Source organism: Megascapheus bottae, chromosome 6 (genome assembly GCF_031878675.1).
Source record: "Megascapheus bottae isolate mThoBot1 chromosome 6, mThoBot2.hap1, whole genome shotgun sequence".
NCBI classification, from domain to species: Eukaryota; Metazoa; Chordata; class Mammalia; order Rodentia; family Geomyidae; genus Megascapheus; species Megascapheus bottae.
Genome location: NC_143514.1, coordinates 84,456,876 through 84,478,082, shown reverse-complemented (window position 1 = coordinate 84,478,082; position 21,207 = coordinate 84,456,876). Strand labels below are relative to the sequence as shown.

The window sequence follows — 21,207 nt, the reverse complement described above, 5'->3', positions numbered from 1 at the left end:
GCCCCAGCAGGCCGCGCGCCGCCGCACTTCCGCCGGCCGGCCCCGCCCCGCCGCGCTCGCCCCGCCCCGCCCGCCCCTCCCGCCCCGCCCCGCCGGTGGCTGTAGGGTTCTTGGACTTCGGCGCCGCGGGGCTGGAGGCGGGAGGGCGCGTTCACATCCCGGGTAGGACTCAGTCCAGCGGGCGGTCGCCGACGACTGTCAGTGCGGCTCCGCGGTCCTCTCCATTAAATGCAGCAGTGAACACGAGCCCGGACCACAGCCATCGGCGGTCATGCCGAGCGCCGGCCGGGGTGTGCCCGAGCGGGACGCAAAGACAAAGACAGCACCACAAGCACGGGCTCCAGGAAGGAAATGGAGACGGGCGCACAGGCGGCTGAGCCTCAGGCCGAGCCTGGCGCGCCGAGCGCGCACCAGGACCCGGGCTCCGGTCCTCTGCGCCTCGAACATAGGAAAAGGAAAGCTGAAGGGGTGCCGAGGCGCGGCAGTGGCGCTCCGGCCTTGAGAACGCCAGGGACAGGGCTCGGGCCCTGAGCCCCAAACAAAGCAGACACCCGGGGGAAGAGCCGCGGTGCTCGAGTCAGGGACCAGACTTGTCTCCCTCCATAGCCAGCCAGCGTGTGGACGCGAAGGGTAAACGCCCCGCGGACCGGGCCGGCCCCACCCGGGAGGGTCAGGCGTGGGGGGCAGATATCCCATCCGTGCCCGAGGGAAGCGTGGAGGGCCCAAGCCAGGACGGCCAGGCCCACGGCGACCAGACGAGACTCCAGGACGGGAGCCTGGCCCGGGGCCGCTGGACGGCACGCGGGACAGCCATAGCCGTGACTGACAGCCATGTGAGGGCCCAGGCCGGGCACGCGGGGGCCCCAGGCTGGCACGCGGGGGCCAAGGGCTGGCCTGTGGGACCCAGAGGCTCCCCAGAGGAGCGGGAGGGCCTGGGGCCTCACGTGGGTACCCGGAGGAAGACAGAGGCTGGCCCGCCGGGCTCGGGGGCGGGGTGGACGGCGGGGGGGCGGGGGCGGCGTCTCCCGGCGAGGGGAAGGCGGGCGGGCGGCGCCGACACACAGCGGCCGCCGCGCAGGGCGCACGGGCAGCAGCAGGGCAGCGGCCGCCGGCGGACCTCGGCCCTCCGCGTCTCGTCCACGGCAGGTCGGGCAGCCGAGCTCATGCAGCCCCGAGGCGAGCGCCCGGCCGGGAGGACGCAGAGCCCCGAGCACGGCAGCCCGGGCCCCGGGCCGGAGGCGCCGCCACCGCCGCCACAGCCGCCGGCGTGAGTGGGGCGGGCGGGCGGCGGGCGGCGGGCGGGCGGCGGGCGTCCCTCCCTCCGCCCCCAGGGCTGGGCCGGCGGCCTCGGCGGGGCACCGGCGACCCGACCCCGTCCCACCGCCGGGGCGGAGGGGCGGGCAAGGTCGGCCTGCGGTGCGGGAGCGGAGTCCGCGCTGGCCGGTTCCCAGCCCGGGGGGCGGCCGGGAGGGCGGGAGCCCCTGCTCGTGGGGCCCAGCCCGTGCCCGCCGGCCAGGCGGGAGGAACGGCGGACACCGGAGGGCAGGGGTGAGTGGCAAGGTGGGCGGTGCAGGGCCGCGGGGCTGACCTGGCCCTGCCCGCCCGCAGCCCCGAGGCGGAGCGCGCGCGGCCCCGCCAGGCCAGGCCCGCAGCCCCCATGGACGGCGCCGTGCAGCTGCTGAGCCGCGAGGGCCACAGCGTGGCTCACAACGCCAAGCGGCATTACCACGACGCCTTCGTGGTCATGAGCCGGATGCGGCAGCGCGGCCTCCTGTGCGACATCGTCCTGCACGTGGCCGCCAAGGAGATCCGCGCGCACAAGGTGGTGCTGGCCTCCTGCAGCCCGTACTTCCACGCCATGTTCACGAGCAAGTACCACGATCTGGGGCCACACGGGGGGCTTTCTGCAGATCCCCCGGGGGGGCGCGCACGCCCTGACTTCCTGTCCCCGCAGATGAGATGAGTGAGAGCCGCCAGACCCACGTCACGCTGCATGACATCGACCCTCAGGCCCTGGACCAGCTGGTTCAGTTTGCATACACAGCGGAGATCGTGGTGGGCGAGGGCAATGTGCAGGTGAGGTACCCGCACTCCCGGGCCTGCCTTCCATTCCCGGTCACGCTGCCTCCCTGCCCGACCTGCATCTTCCCGTCTTCATGCCCCAGACTCTGCTTCCCGCCGCTAGCCTCCTGCAGCTGAACGGTGTTCGAGATGCCTGCTGCAAGTTCTTGCTGAGTCAGCTGGATCCCTCCAACTGCCTGGGCATCCGTGGTTTTGCAGACACACACTCATGCGGCGACCTGCTCAAGGCAGCACACAGGTATGTGCTGCAGCACTTCGTGGACGTGGCCAAGACAGAGGAGTTCATGCTGTTGCCACTGAAGCAGGTAACATGCCAACCGAGGCCCTGCCACACCCCCAACCCAGACCCCAGCAGCCAGTGCCCTGCAACCTTCAGCCCCCACTCTAACCCATGATCCCTGTCTCCTAACTCCACCCACGCTGTGACCTTTTGACTCCTGCCCTCACTGTGTCTTCTCTCATGATCCCCAGTCCCTAACATCACAGTCCTGTCACTGCCAACGCCAGCCAGATCCATGGATGCTGATTGTTTGGCCCAACTCCCTGCCCTCTCAGACTCTCCCACCTGGGTACCTTCAGATGCCCTGGTCCTTCAGAACCTCCACCCTCAGATCTCAGATCCGTGCCCTCAACCCCCAGGTGCTGGAACTGGTCTCTAGTGACAGCCTGAATGTGCCTTCTGAGGAAGACGTCTACCGTGCCGTTCTAAGCTGGGTCAAACATGATGTGGACACGCGCAGGCAGCATGTCCCAAGGGTGAGGCCCTGCCCTGGACCTCTCATTGTGTCTGGGAGGGGGGGAAACGAGGTGGCTAAGGCCTAGGCATGCCTTACGGAGGCCCTAGCTTACTTAGGGCCTACTCAGGCACCTCAAGGCAGCAGTGCAGGTACTTGCTTCAAGAACCCGTCAGACATCTGGTCTAGGGACCTGAGCAGACCCTCCGGCCTGGGGCAAATGTGCCAGAGTCTGGCCTGACCGGAGCATCCCCTGCCTCAGCTGATGAAGTGTGTTCGGCTGCCCCTGCTGAGCCGTGACTTCCTGCTGGGCCACGTGGATGCGGAGAGCCTGGTGAGGCACCACCCTGATTGCAAGGACCTGCTCATTGAAGCCCTCAAGTTCCACCTCCTGCCTGAGCAGAGAGGCGTCCTGGGCACCAACCGCACTCGGCCCCGGCGCTGTGAGGGTGCTGGCCCGGTGCTGTTTGCAGTCGGTACGCCAGATCCCTTCCCCTTCCAGTCCCTGCTCTGGACCTTTCTTCTACCCCTGGCCACAGCCTACCACGCCAGCCAGGTCTCACCCTGCTTCTCCCTTCCCCCTTCCATTCAGGGACTATTCAAGGGTCCTGTGGGTTGTGGATTCAGCAGTTTTGTCCCAATCCTGTCCCTTCCTGCCCCTGTAGCTCCCGTACCTTACTCTCAAGCTATACTAGGGCCTCTTCCTCACTACTTCCATGGGCCTCTCCTGCCCTACCACCCCTTCTCCCCAGGTGGTGGGAGCCTCTTCGCCATCCATGGGGACTGTGAGGCGTATGATACTCGCACTGACCGCTGGCATGTGGTGGCTTCCATGTCCACACGCCGGGCCCGTGTAGGAGTCGCTGCTGTTGGGAACCGGTTATATGCTGTGGGCGGGTAAGCAAGGAGCCTGGCCTTGGGTCAGGGTCTTGGTGTGTGCCTGCCGGGCCAGCCTTGACTAGTAGTGGACCCCTCTTGTAGCTATGATGGGACCTCGGATCTGGCTACTGTGGAGTCGTATGACCCTGTGACCAACACGTGGCAGCCGGAGGTGTCCATGGGCACAAGGCGAAGCTGCCTGGGTGTAGCCGCCCTGCACGGGCTTTTGTATGCGGCCGGCGGCTACGATGGGGCCTCTTGCCTCAACAGGTAGTAGCTGGGTTGAGGCCCCATTGGCCTTGCAGGGGTTGGCTCAGCAGTAGGAGGTGAGGTTACGTGGTGACCACTAAGTCATTCCCTAATGGAGAAATAGAGAGAGGCCCCACCTGACCCCGGCCACAGAACAGTGAGGCCTGGGCTCGGTACCACCCACTTTTCTCTCTCTCAGGTCCTCCCTTCAGTTCTAGGTCTGGGCCCAGGGGGACATTTGCCGAGGATACTCATCCAGGCAGCCGGTAGTCTGCCTACCTGGTAGGACTTGGGGGTCGTGGCCTTTGTGGTAACCAACCTGGGATTTCAGCCATTCTACTGGGAAGGGCAGGTCGAGGGGCAAGACCCCCTGACTGTCCTGGCCGATGGTCAGCAGCAGTCTGGTGCCCACAGTGCTGAACGCTATGACCCGTTGACGGGGACGTGGACGTCCATCGCTGCCATGAGCACCCGGAGACGATACGTGCGAGTGGCCACACTCGGTGGGTGACGGGGCCTGCTTTCGTGGTGCCTGCTCTCCCCACCCCCAGCCCTTATAGCCAGCAGGAGCATTATGGGTACATTACCTCTCTGCAGATGGGAACCTGTATGCCGTGGGTGGTTACGACAGCTCATCACACCTGGCTACCGTGGAGAAGTATGAGCCCCAGGTGCATAACGCACCCCGTCGTCATTACCCCTGCAGGGGTGTCACCCCACCCTGTGGTTCCCTGTAACCCCTAACACCTCACTCTGGCGTAGGGTCTGTATTGTGGCAGGGGCAGGAGGCCCGGCTATGTTGGGTCCATTTCCAGCCTCTGCCCTTGCCACCACAGATGAACTCGTGGACTCCCGTGGCCTCCATGCTGAGCCGTCGCAGCTCTGCGGGTGTGGCTGTGCTGGAGGGCGCCCTGTATGTGGCCGGGGGCAATGATGGCACCAGCTGCCTGAACTCGGTGGAGAGATATAGCACCAAGGCTGGTGCCTGGGAGAGCGTGGCACCCATGAACGTGCGCAGGTCTGCGGGCCTGGCGCGGGTGGCGGGTGGCGGGCAGGGGTGGCGGGCAGCGGGCGGCAGACAACCGGCAGCCCTCCCTCCGCCGCAGGGCGTCCCATAGACTGGCCTGGGAGTAGTGCATGGACCCTGGCAGCAGGCCTTTGGACTCCTTCTGCCCTGTGATCCTCGCCTGGCCCCCGTGGCTCCTCTGTGGACCCACCCCAGGAGCGTCCCCTGACTCCGACCCCACCCTAGGTCCTCTCGGCCCTCCTGCCTCCTGTCGCCCCCCCCTTAGCTCCTATTGGCACTCACCCCGCCTGCCCGCCCGTCTCCAGGAGCACACACGACCTGGTGGCCATGGATGGTTGGCTGTACGCTGTGGGGGGCAACGACGGCAGCTCCAGCCTGAACTCCATCGAGAAGTACAACCCCAGGACCAACAAGTGGGTGGCGGCGGCGTGCATGTTCACGAGGCGCAGTAGCGTGGGTGTGGCGGTGCTGGAGCTGCTCAACTTCCCACCCCCGTCCTCGCCGACGCTGTCCGTGTCCTCCACCAGCCTCTGACCGGGGTGGAGACCCCGCAGAGGCCCTCAGCCTCCCACATGCCTTAAGCCTTGTGAGGCGCCCCTGACACCTCACTGTCCGTGGCTGTATGTTGGGGGATATGTTGGCCCCCACCAGGGACTTTCTGTACCATCTGTCCACGTGTCTGCTTTCATTTTTCTGTGTTTGTTTGGGTTTGTGCCGTTTACTTGCTTATTTATTATTTATGGATTATGTACGACGGATGAGCAGTGCTGCAGCTCCGGTTTGAGGGCGGCCTCTCTGCAGGGGACCAGGCAGCCCTCTAGAATGTCTCTGCACAGCCGGCCGGGGAGCAGAGGGGACTGATGAGGTGGAGACCTCGGGAAAGGTCCTCGGCCCCCTTCGGGCTCTGCAGGCAGTGGGCGGAGGCAGAGTGGCAGTCAGGTCAGCGAAGCAGGAATGGGCACTGGGACTTCTTAAGAAGGTGCAAATCCCTCGCCAGCGCTTTGCCCGCCGTACTTACCTGACCCAGCCAGGCACTGCCCTAGGAACGGCAGAAAGCAGATTTTATGTGGATCTGGATAAAGCTTGACGTCTTTTCTGGATCTTGTCTGGAGCTGGGCACACACAATGCACTCAGACCCTACACAGCAATATGAGCCAACTTGAAAATAAACCTGTTTTCTGGGCTCCATGTCCTGAGGCTGAGTGCCATCTCTGGTCCTTTCAGTCCTTGCTGTGTGAGGGGACACAGCACAGCCTCGGGTACTATCTCAATCCCAGGGTCAGGGTAGGTATATAGGTGAATCATCAACCTGGTTCAGATGATGCATTAATTTGGGGGCTGCAGGGTAGATGGGACAGGGTCTGTGGAGTTGTGGACCAGCAAAGGTCCTGAGGGTCCTCATAATCCCGGGCTCTGATTATGACCTGAGTACCTGGAAGACATGCGGCTGCCTTCATTCAGTTAATCCCTGGGGGGTCCTGGCCTGGCCTGGGAGGTAGGGAAGGTTTTCGCTTCCCTTTCTGGATGTTACAAGCTCCTGCTCAAGTGGCTACAAGCGAGCACATGTCACTAATGACTCAAACTGTGTGTTCAGGTTGGGGGGGAGCTTTGGAAGGAGAGAGTCCCTGAGTTCACCAAACTGCAGGGCCAGGACCCCAGCCTGACGACCTCCGTCCTTAGTGTGTCCACACACCAGAGCCTATGGCCCCTTCTCTACCAATGCAAGTCTGAGGTAGGGCCTATCTCCAGGAAAGGAGGTGCCTTCCTTGTTGTGGCTGGTGTGTAAACCCAGGAGAACTCTGACCAGACCTCAGGTAGGAGTGGGGCCCCGCCCACACGAGCACCTCCTCTGGAGCCTCCTGGAGAGGAGCAGCCCCTCCCCCGCCACGCCCCCCACAGGAGGCTGGAGCAGGACGTTCTTGATTGAGGGTTCCAGAACTGCCAGCCGCCTGGCCCAGGCCAGCTACCTCTACCCATGGGGAACAGCCACTGCGTTCCCCAGGCCCCGAGGAGGCTGCGGGCCTCCTTCTCCAGGAAGCCCTCACTGAAAGGAAATAGGTGAGGAGGGCGGTCTGGCAAGGGCACAAGGCCTCCCTCAGCCTGCTGCCCAGAGCCAGGACGTGAGCCCTCTTTCCCTCGCCCCCAGAGAAGACAGCGCGAGGAAGCTGGCCAGCCTGTTTGGCACTGAAGCTTGTCCCGATGGGGACGCGGCAGCAGACAAGATCTTCCATTACATCCCCGGGACGGTGAGCAGAGGGTGTGTCCGCTGGAGTACAGAGGCCCCAGCGAGCGGTCTGTGCATCTGGGCCTTGTATGCGACATCCTCCATGGTGTCCTGGGGGACGGCCCGGGCCTGGGGTCTGAGTGGTGCCCCCGGCACCCTCCTGTAGGGAGTGTGTGTGTGTGAGAGACAGAGAGAGAGAGAGAGAGAGGAAGGGGGGGGGAGGGAGGGAGGGAGAGCACCGTCCTTACACAGCTCAGGGTCTCCCTACTCAACCCAGGGGCTCAGATCAAAGGCGAGGTGAGGAAGTGGACACTGCCCTACCCTGGCAGTTAGCTCATCTGCCGAAAGTCTGGGCCAAGAACGAAACCCAGACGAGCACTGAGTCAGTGGTGAGCTGCACGCCCGGGTGGGGCCTCCCCAGCCGGCTTTGCACCCACACCTGAGGGGGCCGCACCCACCCGCCCACCCCTACAGAGTATGTCTGGGTCACTGAAAGTAAGGAGTTTCTGGTGAGAGGTGAGCTAGAGCCTGCCATCTACTCCAGGCTCCAGTTTCTCCCCGGGTGTCTCACAGGAAGCTGCTCCTTTGTCGGCAGCACACACTACCTGGCCTTTCTGTTCTGACACCGCCCCCCCATGCACCTGTAGGTCAGTTCGCCCAGAGGGCACTGAGGAATACACCCCCATCCCCACCTCCATGGGACTGAGAGCTGGCTAAGGAAAGACCTTGCTGCCCCCTTTTCCCAACTGGGGAAGCCTCGGGTTGGCAGGAGTCTGGACTGCTGGTCTGACAGGCTCTTCCCACTGATTCTTCTGGAAACCACGCCCAGCAGAGTGGATAGAGCAGGGCACTGCTCTGCCAGGAGGCACCATGAGCCCTGGTGCTGGAATAGGGCCTCACTCTGCGGTCATGGGGCAGCTGGTATGCCTTTCCAGAAGTCTGCCTTTCCTGCATGCTGCCACCAGACTGGGAAGCACGTTGGGCTCTGAGGTCTCGGGGCTCCTTGGTGGCAGATGGCAGCTTCAGAAACCACACAACCGCAGAGAAGTGGGCAGGATGAGGGGGTCCAGCATGGCATAAGGTGAGGTCCCTCGATGTGGCCACATCTCAGACTCTTTCATCTAGGTCCAGAAAGACATGTAACCCTACTCTAGGGGTCCTCTCTGGCTAAGACACAGTAACTGGAGGGGAACAGGGGAGCCTCATAAGGTGGACAGGGCTGTGGTCCAGGAATGGAGCAAGCCTCTCTGAGTTCTAAGTGCATTCTGCATCTGTGGCCCTGCCTCAATTCCAAACTGCATCCTCCCCCACGTTCGGAGGCTGAACCCAGGGCCCTGGGGCCAGCTGCATGGCCTATTTTTCACAGGTGCTATGCAGCATCAGTGCCCACACAGGGTGTGGGTGCAGAAGGTCCCACCCAGCGGCAGGGAGGAAGTGAGTTCTGTGTTCCCATTCCTGGGCCTTCCCAAGGGGCAGCTAAGCTTGGAAAGAGATAGCAGTCCACACAGGTGGTCTGGGCAGCATCCCGAAGAGCATGACCTCTGGTCAGCTCACTCCCGAATGGATAGGGAGCTGTGTGTTGCAACTGGCTAAGTGTGCGTGCATGTGGGGCCTCCCTCCTTTTAGCAGATGTGGAGATCCCATCCTAGGTCCTAGCAGAATCTCTGGGACACAACAGTACACAAAATAGGTAATACAACACCCTGCCTTCACTGTCACCATTCCCTTTACAGAGATGATAATGTGAACAATAAAAGAATACAGAAAGGCAGACTAAGTATGCTGGGAAATTTTTGGGGTGGTAAAATAGTATTATTATCATCCCATTTTTATTGTTAAAAAGGTGATGTACTGAGGGCTAGAGTTATGTAAGTCTGGTAAAGAGTGCCCTTCTTTTTGAACATGTCACCCCTTCCCTCTGTCTTGCCCAGTTTTCCCCTCCTGCCCTCATCCAGTTGTGTAGTTCATGACCAACATAGTATGTAGTACCACTGAAGGTTGGAATTGTACCCAGGCAGGAAGAAGGTAAAAATCTGACCATAGCTCTAAAGTGGGTGAGGTGGGAAGTCGAGCTGAGTGGTCTCAGCAGAGGGACAGCAAAGTACAAAGGCTCTGAGACATGCAGGTCCCTAAGGTGAGGTCAAATGGGAGAGCGGACATGGGGCAAGTAACAGAGAATTCCTCAGACCATTTCCAGAAACTGGCGTCTACTGTGACTGAGCCAAGCGTGTGCTTGGTGAGCTGGAGCGGCCAGCAGAGGTTCGTGAGACCTGGCTGTAAGCCTCTTCCCAGGTCTGAGTTCACTCACGGGCATTGTGTTGGGAACTTGAAGTGAACGGTAGGAGGAATATTTATATCAGGGAAATGGTCAAATGTTACACATCAGAGTCTTGGGGCTTTCTTTGTTGTTTTTGTCTGCTTATTTGTTTATAGGATCTGGTATATAACCCTTGTTGGCTTTACAGTGCAGACATGGAAGGACTTTGAGTACTATCTCATCTAGATACCCCAAAATTCCTTGGCCAATTAGGAGAGGCCAGACTGTACAGCCAAGGAGATAATGGGGTTAAGGGTTGAACCCTAGACTAGAGAGGGAATCCCAGACTCCCACTCTACCATAGACCAGGTAGTCTGACTGGGGAACTCGTGTGTGTGTGTGTGTGTGTGTGTGTGTGTGTTCTTTTTTTTTTTTTTTTTTTGCCAGTCCTGGGCTTGAGCTCAGGGCCTGAGCACTGTCCTTGGACTTTCCTCAAGGCTAGAGCTCTACCACTTGAGCCTCAGCACCACTTCTGGCTTTTTCTAAGTATGTGGTACCAAGGAATCGAACCCGGGTCTTCGTGTATGCTAGGCAAGCACTCTACCACTAGGCCAAACTCCAGGCCCCTGTGTGTGTGTCTTCTATTCTCTTGTCACTGTTTCCATGTGAAGGTGTTTTGTAGGATCTATTCATTTGTGGGTTCTTAATATATGTATTCTGGTGCCTGTGCGTGGACAGACCAGGCCTTTGTGCAGTGGCCATATGCATATTGGCATTGCCGGGGGCTCTGGCCCTGCCCCCGATGCTGCTCCCCCAGGATGTCACAGGCTTGGAGAACCAGTCTGAAAACCTGGAGCAGCCGTTCCTGAGTGTGTTCAAGAAGGGGCGGCGGAGGACCCCTGTGAGGAGCCTGGGCCAGGTTGTACACTACGCCAAGGTTCAGCTGCGATTCCAGCACAGCCAGGTGGGGACCATGCCAGGCGGGGACGTGTTGCTCCGAGTCCAACCCCCTGCCAGACCCTGAGACTGGGGCCTGCCCTCTCCTAGGACGTCAGTGACTGCTACCTGGAACTGTTCCCCTCCCACCTCTACTTCCAAGCCCATGGTTCTGAAGGTCTCACGCTCCAGGTAAGGAGCATAGGCAGAAGGAGGAAGGGTCCACACCCCTTGGGAGTTCCTGGAGCCTCTCCTACCTGTGCTCGGACAGGGGCTGTTACCACTGACAGAGCTGACCATCTGCCCGGTGGAGGGGTCCAGAGAGCATGCCTTCCAGATCACAGGTGTGTGGATGCTGTCGCCTGGCGCAGCTCTGGGGTCTGTGGGAAGCCCTTGGAAAGGACTTTCCTCCAGCCCTCTCAGCTCCTCCCCCTCCCCAGGCCCGCTGCCTGCTCCCCTCCTCGTTCTCTGCCACAGTGAGGCTGAGCTCAACCACTGGCTCTACCACCTGGAGAAACAGATGGCCCTTGTTGGGGGGCTGCGACGCTGTCACTCTGCGCCCCCTCAGGTCAGTGCCAGGAACCTAATGGGAGACTGGGAGAGGCAGTGCCTCCCCCCCTCCCCCCTTCTAGCCTGTCCCTGATGACCTCCTCCCCCTCTTTCTCTTCCCCTGCCTCCTCCCCTTCTCCCTCCTCCTCCTCCCCCCCATCCTCCTCCTCATCCTCAGGGATCCCCTGGGGATGAGCTTCCTTGGAGTCTACAGCGCAGACTGACTCGGCTGCAGAGGACATCAGGGCAGGAACCAGTGCACGGTGCCATCTGTGCATCAAGGGTTAAGCTGCAGCACCTTCCCTCCCAGGTAGGTGGAGGAGACAGGGAGAGGCACAAAAGACAGGTGTGGGGGAGCCAGGTACTCAGCTCCACTCTGTTCCTTCACCTCTTGCAGGAGCAGTGGGATCGACTCCTGGTCCTTTACCCTGGATCTCTGGCCATTTTCTCTGAGGAGCTGGATGGACTACGCTTTAAGGTAAATCTCTCTCATGTGCACCCGCCCTAGGGTGGTGCCTGTGTGGAGGGGAGCTGGGCCTTGGAGGAACCTGTATTTCTGGGCCTGTTGGGACACAGCACAGGGCCGTGCCCATATGGGCCCACTATCCTGGTCAGTCTGGTCTCTGTCTGAAGCAGAGGAATCCCCGCCCTGTGCATCCGTCCTGTCCTGGAGGCTCACCAGCCACCATCCAGACCACCACGCTGGGGCATGTGGCATGGGGTGAGGCTGCACCTGGGACTCCCTCATATGTACTTGCCCCAGGGCCCTCTAAGTGCCATCTTCCCAGAGTCTTTACTGCACGTGCGTGTGAATGTGTCTTCTCAGGGGCCCGAGTATGGTGCAGGGTGTCACTGAAAAGTGCGAGTCTTGGATTGCCCTACTGGGGTCCAGTGCCCAAGAGCCTCTGTCTTATCTGCTGTGGGCAGGCAAGGGCCCAGCAGGAGGCAGGGGTGAGGAGGTCCAGTGTAGCTGTAGAGGGCAGGAAGGAGGGGAGACGGCCAGGCAGCGGCTAGGAGTGTCTGATGAAGGCCGACCCCCACTCCACGTCCACAGGGAGAGCTGCCGCTGAGTGCTGTCCACATCAACCTGGAGGAGAAGGAGAAACAGATCCGCTCCTTCCTGATTGAAGGTGGAATCTTGCAACAGACTCTGCCCTGGGCTCGATAGGCTTGGGGGACATGGATAGGATGGGGGGACACGAGCCTGGTGGGTGCCTCAGCTCGTTGCTGGGGGTTCTGTGGGGTTCCGCGTATACCATGCTCCAGGCCCCAATGCATGCACGTTTCCAGGCCACCTCATCAACACCATTCGTGTGGTGTGTGCCAGCTACGAGGACTATAGCCACTGGTTACTCTGCCTCCGCACAGTCTGCCCCAAGGATGGGCGTGCCCTGCTGCCCGGCCCTCCCAGCTCCCCAGGGCTTCGGGGGCCCACACAGGTGAAGTCTTGCTGGTGGTGCTGGCAGGTGGGGGAGGGGTGGGCACAGGCTTGGGCAGGGAGAAGAGACTCAGCCACCTGGCTCACTCCTGGCTGCCCAGGAGTGGTGGTGGTAGCCAAGGTTATCCCCCTCGGATGGACAGATCCACTCTTCCCACACCAGTGGCTCCCTACGTGAGTCCTTAACACCATCCTTTACAGGCTGCCCTGCCCAGCACCTGTGAGCACCTGGCGTGTGGCAGCGCCAGGGACGCACGAAACCATGGGGCTTCCATGCCTGCGTAGCCTAGAGCCCACTGCCCCATCTTGATCCTGGATCCCAGTTCCTCAATGAGGGGCCTCAGACTAACGAAACAAATCTCTGTGCCGCCTCAGAGAACTATGTGGGAGAGAGGTCAAAGGGAACTTTCTAGAAGGTTCACCATCCCGACAGGACCCAGCCAGCGCTGACTGCGCCAGCATTGGCCAACGGAGGCCAGATCTGAGGCGCAGCAGCAGCAGCCGATCACCCAGAAGCAAAGCCAGAGGGGAAGCGCCTGCCAGGGCCACTCCACGGCCCTTGCGCCTCGATCTGACCCAGGTGAGTCCAGCACCTGCCCCTCGTCCAGTCTGCTCCCCTCTTGCCTGCTCCATCTCCCGGCCTGTCTCAGCCCGGGCGGTCCTGAAGCACCCAGAGGTGAATGGCTTAGAAGGCACTGATGGCTCAGAGCTGTCACCTGCTCAGGACACTGACTCTGAAGATCAAGGCTTGAAGCCAGCCCAGGTAGAAAAGTCTTTGAGACCACCCACAAAACTAGAAATTGAACTTTGGCTTAAGTGATAGAGCACTAGTTTTAAGAAAAAGCAAAACCACCTCAGGTACAGTATCCAGGCCCCAAGTTCAAGCTCCAAGACTAGCTCGAAAGGAAAGCGATCTCTTGCTCAGAGGATAAAATACTCGGGCTGCTTTCTAGCCAGAGGGAACTGTGTCTCTCACCTTCCATAGGTCAAAGGGCCAGACCCGGAGAACAGCCTAGAAGCCCCAGATCATGCTTCCGACACTCCACACTCCCCGCTCTACGCCGACCCCTACACGCCACCTGCCACCTCCCACCGCAAGATCACCGATGTTCAAGGCCTGGACGAGGTCGGGGGGCTAGGAGAGGCTGAGGGGGCAGGGGGCAGGTCTCTGGGCTAAGGGGCCCTGAGCTCCACAGTGGTTCGAGCCCTGGGGCTTCTGTTTTCCCAATTTCTGGCAGTTCCTCAGTGCTATGCGAACTTCACCTGGACCAGAGCTCCCTAGCCTGTTCTCTTCAGTGCCTCTCTCTGAGTCTAGCTCCAGACTCCCCAGCACCCCTGGTCTCCTGGGTTCCTATTTGCTCTCCAACAAAAGAGCCCCACAGTTTCGTGCCTCTCAGAAGCAACGGGGCTCTGTCAAAAGCCAGCGGTCACATCCCCCAGACTCTCCACAGCTTGTGAATAACAGCCCCCACCTGGTAAGGAGAGCCCCATGCCCTGAGCTCACAGAAGGGGGAAGAGACTGGGGGCTCCTGAGACTGTAAGGGGGAAAGAGACCAAGGGCAGGGTTAAGGGGGTACAGCAAGATGGGGAGCCTCGGGGCTGGAAGGCAAAGGCAAGAGGAGCCTGGCAGCGTGGGTGGGCTGATCTGCCCAGGCTCTCAGACTTGGACTTCGGTATTCCCAGGTTATCCCTGCAAGGGAAGATTCACCCAGTCCCCCACAACTTCCTCCAGGTGAGTGAAGAAGCTCTGTCTTCAGGGTAAAGTGACAGGTGTTGCTTCTTGCAGGCAGTGCCTGATGCGTCTCTGTCCCGCCCATCAGATAGAGAGTCGCCAGTCTGGGAGAAGGCTTCATCTGCCTCCCATCACAAGTGGCCACAACTTAAGAGGCCGGAGGCAGAAGGGGGACTCATCCAGTGGATTTGATGGCCCCCAGGTAAGCTGCTCCTCAGAACTACTTATCAATGCCAACCTCGAGGGGTGTCTGCAGCCATCCTGCCCCTCTGACCGACCTCAGATCCAAGTTAGCTTGACGCCAAGCGATCAAGGGCTTCCTCAGAACCCTGACAGTGGAAGTACCCCTGCCCGGGTTCTGGGCCTCTCAGCCTCACCAGCAACTACAAAGGCCAGAAGAAGCACCTCATCCTAGCGCTATCATGGCCAGCATCAATGACCGCCCAGGAAGAGACACTGAGGAGGCATGGACACTGGCAAGAGCTGTCCAAAGCTCTGTCCTCAGGGAAGGGAAGAAGAGAGGACTGGCGGCAGGGGTCACTTGGAAGTGGAGTACCATGAATGTGAGTTGAAGAAAGTCAGGTTTTCAGGGCCAGGAGTGTGGCCTAGTGGTAGACTGCTTGCCTAGCCTGCACAAAGTACCACATACATAGAAAAAAGCCAGAAGTGACGCTGTGACTCAAGTGGTGGAGCTCTGGCCTTGAGAAAGCCCAAGGACAGTGCTCAGGCCCTGAGCTCAAGCCCCACGACTGGCAAAAAAGAAAGTCAGGTTTTCACAGTGTCTGAGATCCGAGGGCATGAGGGTAAAAGCTGCACAGGGATCAGAGGTTATCAAAAGCAGATGTGGGGCTGGGAGTTTGGCCTAGTGGTAGAGTGCTTGCCTAGAATGCACCAAGACTGGGGTTTGATTCCTCGGCACCACATACATAGAAAAAAGCTGGAAGTGGTGCTGTGGCTCAAGGGTAAAGCTCTAGCCTTGAGAAAGCCCAAGGACAGTGATCAAGCCCTGAGTTCCAGCCCCACAACTGGAAAAAAAAAAAAAAAAGCAGATGTGGAGCCAGGCACAGTAATCCTGGCTACTCAGGAGGCTGAGATCTGAGGATTGCAGTTCAAAGCCAGCCCAGGCACTAAAGACCGTAAGATTCTTTATCTCCAATTATCCACTAGAAAATGGGAAGTGGGACTGAGGCTCAAGAGGTAGGGTGGTAACCTTGAGCTGAAGAGCTCAGGGACAGTGCCCAGGCCCAGAGTTCAAGCCCCATGGCACATATGTGCACGCACACACATGCGCGCGTGCACGCCCAGACACACACACACACACACACACACACACACACACACACACACACAAAGCAGATATGGAAGAGTACCCAGGAAGCAGGGAGAGATGGTTACTCACTACTGGCAATGTGGGGTAGGGTTGATCAAAGGCATTGACACTGACACTATAAACAAGAAAAAAGAGATTTTATTGGTGGTGTGTCCCGTATTCCTCCTCAGAACAGCCAGGTTTTCATTACCCTATGGACTCTGAACAGGCTGCTTCAGGCAGAGCCTTACCCTGCCCTGCCATCACGCTGCTACCTTAGGCTGCGCTCTCACTTTCCCCTTCTGTGGCTACTTTCAATCTCAGTCCCGTTCAAGCTGCCTCAGAGTTCCATCTGCACCTCCTTCTGACTCCCAGAGAGGAGCCATGTCTGCTCTAGACCAACCCGGCGGAAGCTATAGGAACCTTCAGAGGTACCCTCCCAGGCACTGGCTTACCAACTCAGACCTGGCCCCAGCAAGCTATGGCCATGGTCCCTCTAGGTTCAGGAGTCAGGGGGCCTTAGAGCCCTATGGCCCATCACTCCTGCAAGCAGAGCAGAGCCCCTGCACTTTGCCCATTCCTCAGCTCTGAAGTCACCCAATGTCCTTATCCAGCTTTCGTCTCAGTGTCCTCTCCTGCTGTTCTTCTTACCATGTGAGCAGATGAAATTCAAGTGCACAGCAGTCAGAGTTCAGATAATCCATTTCTTAGTCAACTACATCTGAAATATTTCACATCTGAGAGTCAAATTGAATTGAGTGCCTTGTTTTTTCACTTGCTAATCCAATACCTTCCTTGACAGCTTTCTGCTCGGCAACTATCCGCACAGAATCTTCTTCCCACCAAGTATGGGGAGAGACTTTGGCCCCTGGCTGGACCCCTAGGTGGAGCCCAAGGGAGCTGACAGTGAGGGTGCTGGTTTCCCCAGACACCACAGAAGATAGGTGTCAAAGGGTGAGGAAGAGGGCAGCACCTCGCCCAAGGCCCCTTGGCTCGTCTCAGCGTCCTGCGCCTCCCAGGCCAGCCTGGCTCCTAGCAGCTGGCACTGGAACTTGGGCTGCCGCTGGGGCTGGAGTTTCGGCTAGGGCTACGTCCTCGCCTCACCTGCTGGCGAAAGTAGCGGATGGCAGAGATGGTGCCAATGTTGGCCAGCAAGACTGCAAAAGAAGCATAAGGTCTCCTGGGTGCCAGCCCCAGCTGGTCACCACCTGCCACCCACACGACCCCGTCCGCACAGGGCAAGGCAGGCCCTGTGGGTTGGAGGCATGTCAGCAATGGGAAAAAATAAGGTCAAGGAGGGCCTGAACCTCCTGTGCATCCCTCATCCCTGCTGGTCCAGCGGGTAAGATGGGCATCATAGCCCCTCTTACAGGCCCAGCTCCCTGTGCCCCAGGGCCCTCAAACCTGTTTTCCAAGCGTCTGGGGTATGTAGATCTGAGGTTCTCACAGCCCAGGTGGCAAAAGCTACAAACACCAGGCACATGTCATTCTGGCTAAAGGTAAAAGAGGTGAAAGGACCCCGGAGCTCATCTAGGAGAGAGAAGTACACGCTGAGTTGGTCCTTCTGAGATGTGGTGCACACACACTGTCGTCACCTGCTCCCAGGGGACACACTTGGGCTCAGACACACTTGCCGTGGAATGTGTTGGTAGGCTCTGCCTACCCTGGAACATGCCTGTCTGGGGACACCTGCCCTGGACACACTTGTTTGTGTCATGTCCTCCCTATGGTGTGTCTTCCTCAAGACACTGGGTGGCACGGATCATGATCAGATCAAGGCAGCTTGCGGGGGTTATCTTTGTGGTCTGTCAGATAGTTTCCCATCTTTCCCACAGGGCACGTGGTAGAGAAACCCTACTAGCACTTCAACCCTGACTCAAGGCAGTGGTCAGTGCAGAGACAAACCTGAATGGCTGTTGCCTCACTTGTTCTGCCCCAGTGGGACGGTGTCCTGGTCTGGCTGGAGCTTACCATTTCCTCCAGTCCTGAAGCCCTGTTCCACAGCGCCCCCCACCCTTGGCGAATGACCAAGGTCTTGCGCTGCCCCACGGCCCCCTGGCCTAGCTCCCTGGACAGTGTGTTCCCGGGACTGAGATAGGCCAGGGGGCCTAATTAGCACCTACCTGCTTGCCTGACTGCCAGGCTGAATTGTTCTGCTGTGGCCGGGTCAGGCTCCGGGGGCAACCCAAGCGCTCCTTCCTTCAGTGGCTCCGAGGTCCGCAGCTGGAGAAGGGTAGCTGACGTGTCCTCGAGCCTGTCCTCTCCAAAGAGGTGTTCATAGGCCTCAGGAATGGAGATGGGCACAAGGTCTCCAGGGGGACGTGTGGCTTCCTGCTCAGCTCTTGCGGGTGCTCTTGGTGCTGAGTGCCCTTGGCGCCTCGACCTCTGGGCCCTGAAGTCCCGGAAGAAGAACTCACAAGTGTCTGGCCACTGGATTTCATCCAGGGCCTGACTGTCCACTGCTTCATCCTCCACGGCTTCATCCTCTTCCTCGATGGTGTCACAGAAGAAGAATTCGTAAGCCTCGGGAAGGGTCACTTCAAAGCGGCTTCCAGGCTCAGGCCCCACTGAGGAGGCAGTGGCGGGTGGAGGTGGCAGATGCTTGAGGATTCGAGGCTGCGGGGCGCGGGGCCCGACAGCCACAGCATCCCAGGTTGATGACCTCCCACGGGTCTGGGGGGCTCTGGAATGGGGTGTAGCTGATGACGGTGAGCCCGTGGCCTCACCTAACCCTGGTTCCTCAGGGCTGGGCAGAGCCATAGAAAATCGAACTTTCTTCTTCTTGGTGGCTTGGACAGGGCCCTGGGGTCCCTCCCCAGTGGAGTGTCCAGGGGCCCCTGCTAAGGGCTCTCTTCCAGGCTTCTCTTGGGATCCCCCTTGAAGCACGGACACTTCAGTGTCTGCAGGAGCAGGCTCAGTCCAGGAAACAGGAATTGAGGAGGGGGCAGCAGGTATAGACACGCCTACTTCAGACACGGCCTTGGCAGATGAGTAAGGCAGGACGTCTTGCAGCTCCGCCACTGAATCAGGTGTAATCAGATCCCCCTCTGGCTTCACCCCTGGACCTGCTACGGGAGAGTCCCCGTGTAGTCTGTGAGGGGAGGCAGATACAGACATAGCCCTGTCACACTGAGGAGTGGAGGCCGGTGTGGATATCAAAATGTCAGCCTCAGAGGCAGATGTAGACAGACCGTTGTTGGGTTGAGGCTTATTGGCAGGAGTAGATGAAGCATTGTCAAGTTGAGGATTGGTGGCAGGTGTGGAAAAAGTCACATCAGGCTTACAGGCGGGTATACATAAAGCTAGGTTAGGTTGAAGCTTACACGTAGGTGAAGATAAAATGGTGTCAGGTGGAGGCTTACAGGTAGATACAGAAGCCATGTCAGGTTGAAGTTTGGTGGCAGGTGTAGACAAAGCTGTGTCTGGTTGAGGCTTGAAGACTGGTGTAGACAGAGCCACATCTGGCTTGGCTTTGGAGACATCTGGGCAAATCTCCTGGACAGAGGTGGATACTGTGTGTAGCTCAGCTCTGGGTGCCGGTGTGATCTGGTCTGTCCCTTGCGCAGTGGTGGGGACAGGCCTAGATAAATCCAAGCACAACCCTTGTCTGGCAACCTCTTCAGAAGGACGAGAACCTGGCTCCAGAGCACCTGCAGAGTCTGCAGGATCTGGCTTGTCCTTCAAGGCTTGTGCTGTCAGCTTTGCTGTCCCAGCCACGAGGGCCTCCTCAAGCCGGGCCTCACGAGTGAGGGACTGCGCAGCAGAAGGACCTGGGACTCCTGCGCGCTGGCCACCTTTGGCACCCACACCACGCCTCTTCTTGCGGCCAGGGCTCCGCCGGGAAACTTCAGGGCTGTCCGGGAGCTTCTGGGAAGGACCACCGCAGCCCGGGGAATCAGGACTTCCAGAGGCATCCCCAGCAGGGCTTGAGGCAGGGCCCTGGAGAAGCCTCTGCATCTCACCTCTAGAAGCTGCTGAGTCTGGGAGGAAGGAACATTGGCTGACAGGGGCAGCACCCAAGCTGGGGGACGGCAGAGCTTCTGGCTCTGTGGACGTGCCGGCTTCCTGCTGCCTAGCCCCTGGAGCCAGGACGGGCTCACACCGAAGCCTGCTGGCCAGCTGCTGGGCAGCCGTGTCCTCCTTGCGGCCCCAAGAGCCCCTCCCCCTGGAAGCCAGTTGCCCAGTGAGGAGTGGCGGGGGCCCAGGGGGGCTACTGCCACTGCTGTCCCCTTGGTCAATGTCACTGGACAAGAGCTCATCTCCAGAGGCCAGGTCAGCCTGCAAGAGGCCACATTCATCAGTGGTGGCTGAGAACTCGGCCCAGTCCTGCTCACTGAGCTGGACGCTGTACTGGAAGTTGTCCATCGCAGATCAGCAGAGGTGCTGGAGCAACGGCAGGACTTGGGGCCAGGTGAGGCCTTCACACATCCAGGCCCCACAGGCTGAGCAGAACACACTGGCACCCTGCCCACCCCAAGGGCCCTTGCCCCCGCCCTGGCATTTCATCTCCACCTGGGGGAGGGGTCTCAGAGGACAGGCTCTGCTGCTTTCCAATCTAGTCCATTCTTCTGAATTACAAGGTCCTAACTCCAACTTTCCCTATTTCCAACTCAACTCCAAAGGTAACTACCATAACACATTGTCACAGTCCTAAAATCAAATAGATTCCACATTAGCACAGTACAAACTCAGTGGCCGTGTTTGAATGGTGCTCCGACACAGCTCCGAGTGGCTCAATGGCTGACCTCCCTTTTGCACCTCCCTCCACAGCAGGTGCATCAAAGACCACCAGGGCTCCCGGTCCCTCCCCCAGCCTGTCCCAGTGCCACCTGGATGGCAGCAGGCCATAGAAGAGGGGCCTCAGTGCCCAGCAGGTGACCAGCCTTCAAGGTGATGACCTTCTACCAGCTTTGGCTGGGACAGGCTTCCTCCAAGTCCACCAAGGTCAACCGCTGGTGCTAGTCAGAGCTGGCTCCAAGATCAGCAGGAATCGGCTGATAATGGAGCAGTGATGAGCCCTGTGACCCCCAGGGCCCCTCAAGTTAGCCTCAAGGTCTGCACCTCCCCACTGAGTCTTACCCAACTACCCAAGGCCTCATTCTCCCCTACCTCCGTCAATCAAGCTGACCCAAGCTAGCTACTCTCCATCCTCTGACCCCTACAGGGGCTGCTCTAGGGCCCCCTCTCAGCTACTGCTAGACCTCGTCAGACAGAACAGTCTGAGGGGGAGATGCTGGGAGGCTAAGGCACTGTGGCTTTTTACCCATTGACCCTTGTCCCACTCTCTGGGCCCTGGAGAGCACTTGGTGGGAACTTCCTGCCACTGGGACCCCTAGACAGGAATGAGGGTCAGACTGTGGCCTACCTGGGTCTCGGCAGCCAGCCGGTGTCGTGGATCAGGGCATCTAGCAGCCGGCCCCCCAGCAGCATGGTTGTTGGCCTTGCCCTGCAAGCTCCACCCCCCATGGCCCAAAATACCACACTCCTGGCTCACATGTGACTTGTGCCAGTCTCAGGGCCAAGCCACAAATAGATGGCATTTGAGGAGCCTCCAGCTATGTGAGAGGCATCTTGGGGGTGTAGGTCAAGTGAGACTCGGGCCAGAGAATGTTACTCAGCAATCGGCACTGTACCTCCTTCCTCAAGCACAAGGACACCTGCACTCTGTCCCTCCGTGAAATCCATACCTGCCCCACTTGCCGCCCCAATGTCTCCAGCCGGCTTTGCAGATGCTCCTGATGACCTGACCCTACCTGGGTTGGCCTCCTGAGAACGCTGAGCCTGCTGATG

At 59.6% G+C, this 21,207-nt stretch overlaps 3 protein-coding genes across 4 annotated transcripts; 2 read left to right on the top strand and 1 right to left on the bottom strand.

Annotated features, from left to right (window-relative positions):
- The first annotated feature begins 400 nt into the window (after positions 1-400).
- On the top strand, positions 401-6,169 carry Klhl17 (kelch like family member 17). The gene is made up of 13 exons (XM_090336055.1): positions 401-833; positions 1,147-1,267; positions 1,609-1,868; positions 1,955-2,076; positions 2,166-2,387; positions 2,662-2,838; positions 3,079-3,292; positions 3,569-3,713; positions 3,798-3,965; positions 4,359-4,447; positions 4,542-4,615; positions 4,781-4,962; positions 5,277-6,169. The coding sequence occupies exons 2-13, from the start codon at positions 1,164-1,166 to the stop codon at positions 5,503-5,505; spliced, it is 1,986 nt and encodes a 661-aa protein (XP_090192181.1). The 5' UTR covers positions 401-833; positions 1,147-1,163; the 3' UTR covers positions 5,506-6,169.
- A 600-nt stretch (positions 6,170-6,769) lies between these two features.
- Plekhn1 (pleckstrin homology domain containing N1) lies at positions 6,770-16,136 on the top strand. Its single transcript, XM_090334046.1, has 16 exons — positions 6,770-7,030; positions 7,119-7,218; positions 10,271-10,417; positions 10,501-10,581; positions 10,661-10,733; positions 10,830-10,957; positions 11,117-11,248; positions 11,336-11,416; positions 11,993-12,068; positions 12,229-12,377; positions 12,578-12,657; positions 12,752-12,956; positions 13,362-13,502; positions 13,615-13,830; positions 14,060-14,108; positions 14,197-16,136. Exons 1-16 carry the CDS (start codon positions 6,948-6,950, stop codon positions 14,298-14,300), a joined length of 1,845 nt encoding a protein of 614 aa, XP_090190172.1. The 5' UTR covers positions 6,770-6,947; the 3' UTR covers positions 14,301-16,136.
- A 20-nt stretch (positions 16,137-16,156) lies between these two features.
- On the bottom strand, positions 16,157-20,862 carry Perm1 (PPARGC1 and ESRR induced regulator, muscle 1). Of its 2 annotated transcripts, XM_090336054.1 has the most exons (4): positions 20,783-20,862; positions 17,541-19,397; positions 16,822-16,947; positions 16,157-16,574 (listed from the first exon to the last, which is right to left on the bottom strand). In XM_090336054.1, the coding sequence occupies exons 2-4, from the start codon at positions 19,372-19,374 to the stop codon at positions 16,450-16,452; spliced, it is 2,085 nt and encodes a 694-aa protein (XP_090192180.1). In that variant the 5' UTR covers positions 19,375-19,397; positions 20,783-20,862; the 3' UTR covers positions 16,157-16,449. The 2 variants fall into 2 exon arrangements, with proteins under 2 accessions (XP_090192180.1, XP_090192179.1); XM_090336053.1 differs by lacking the exon at positions 20,783-20,862 and having other exon boundaries at positions 17,541-19,833.
- Positions 20,863-21,207: the final 345 nt, after the last annotated feature.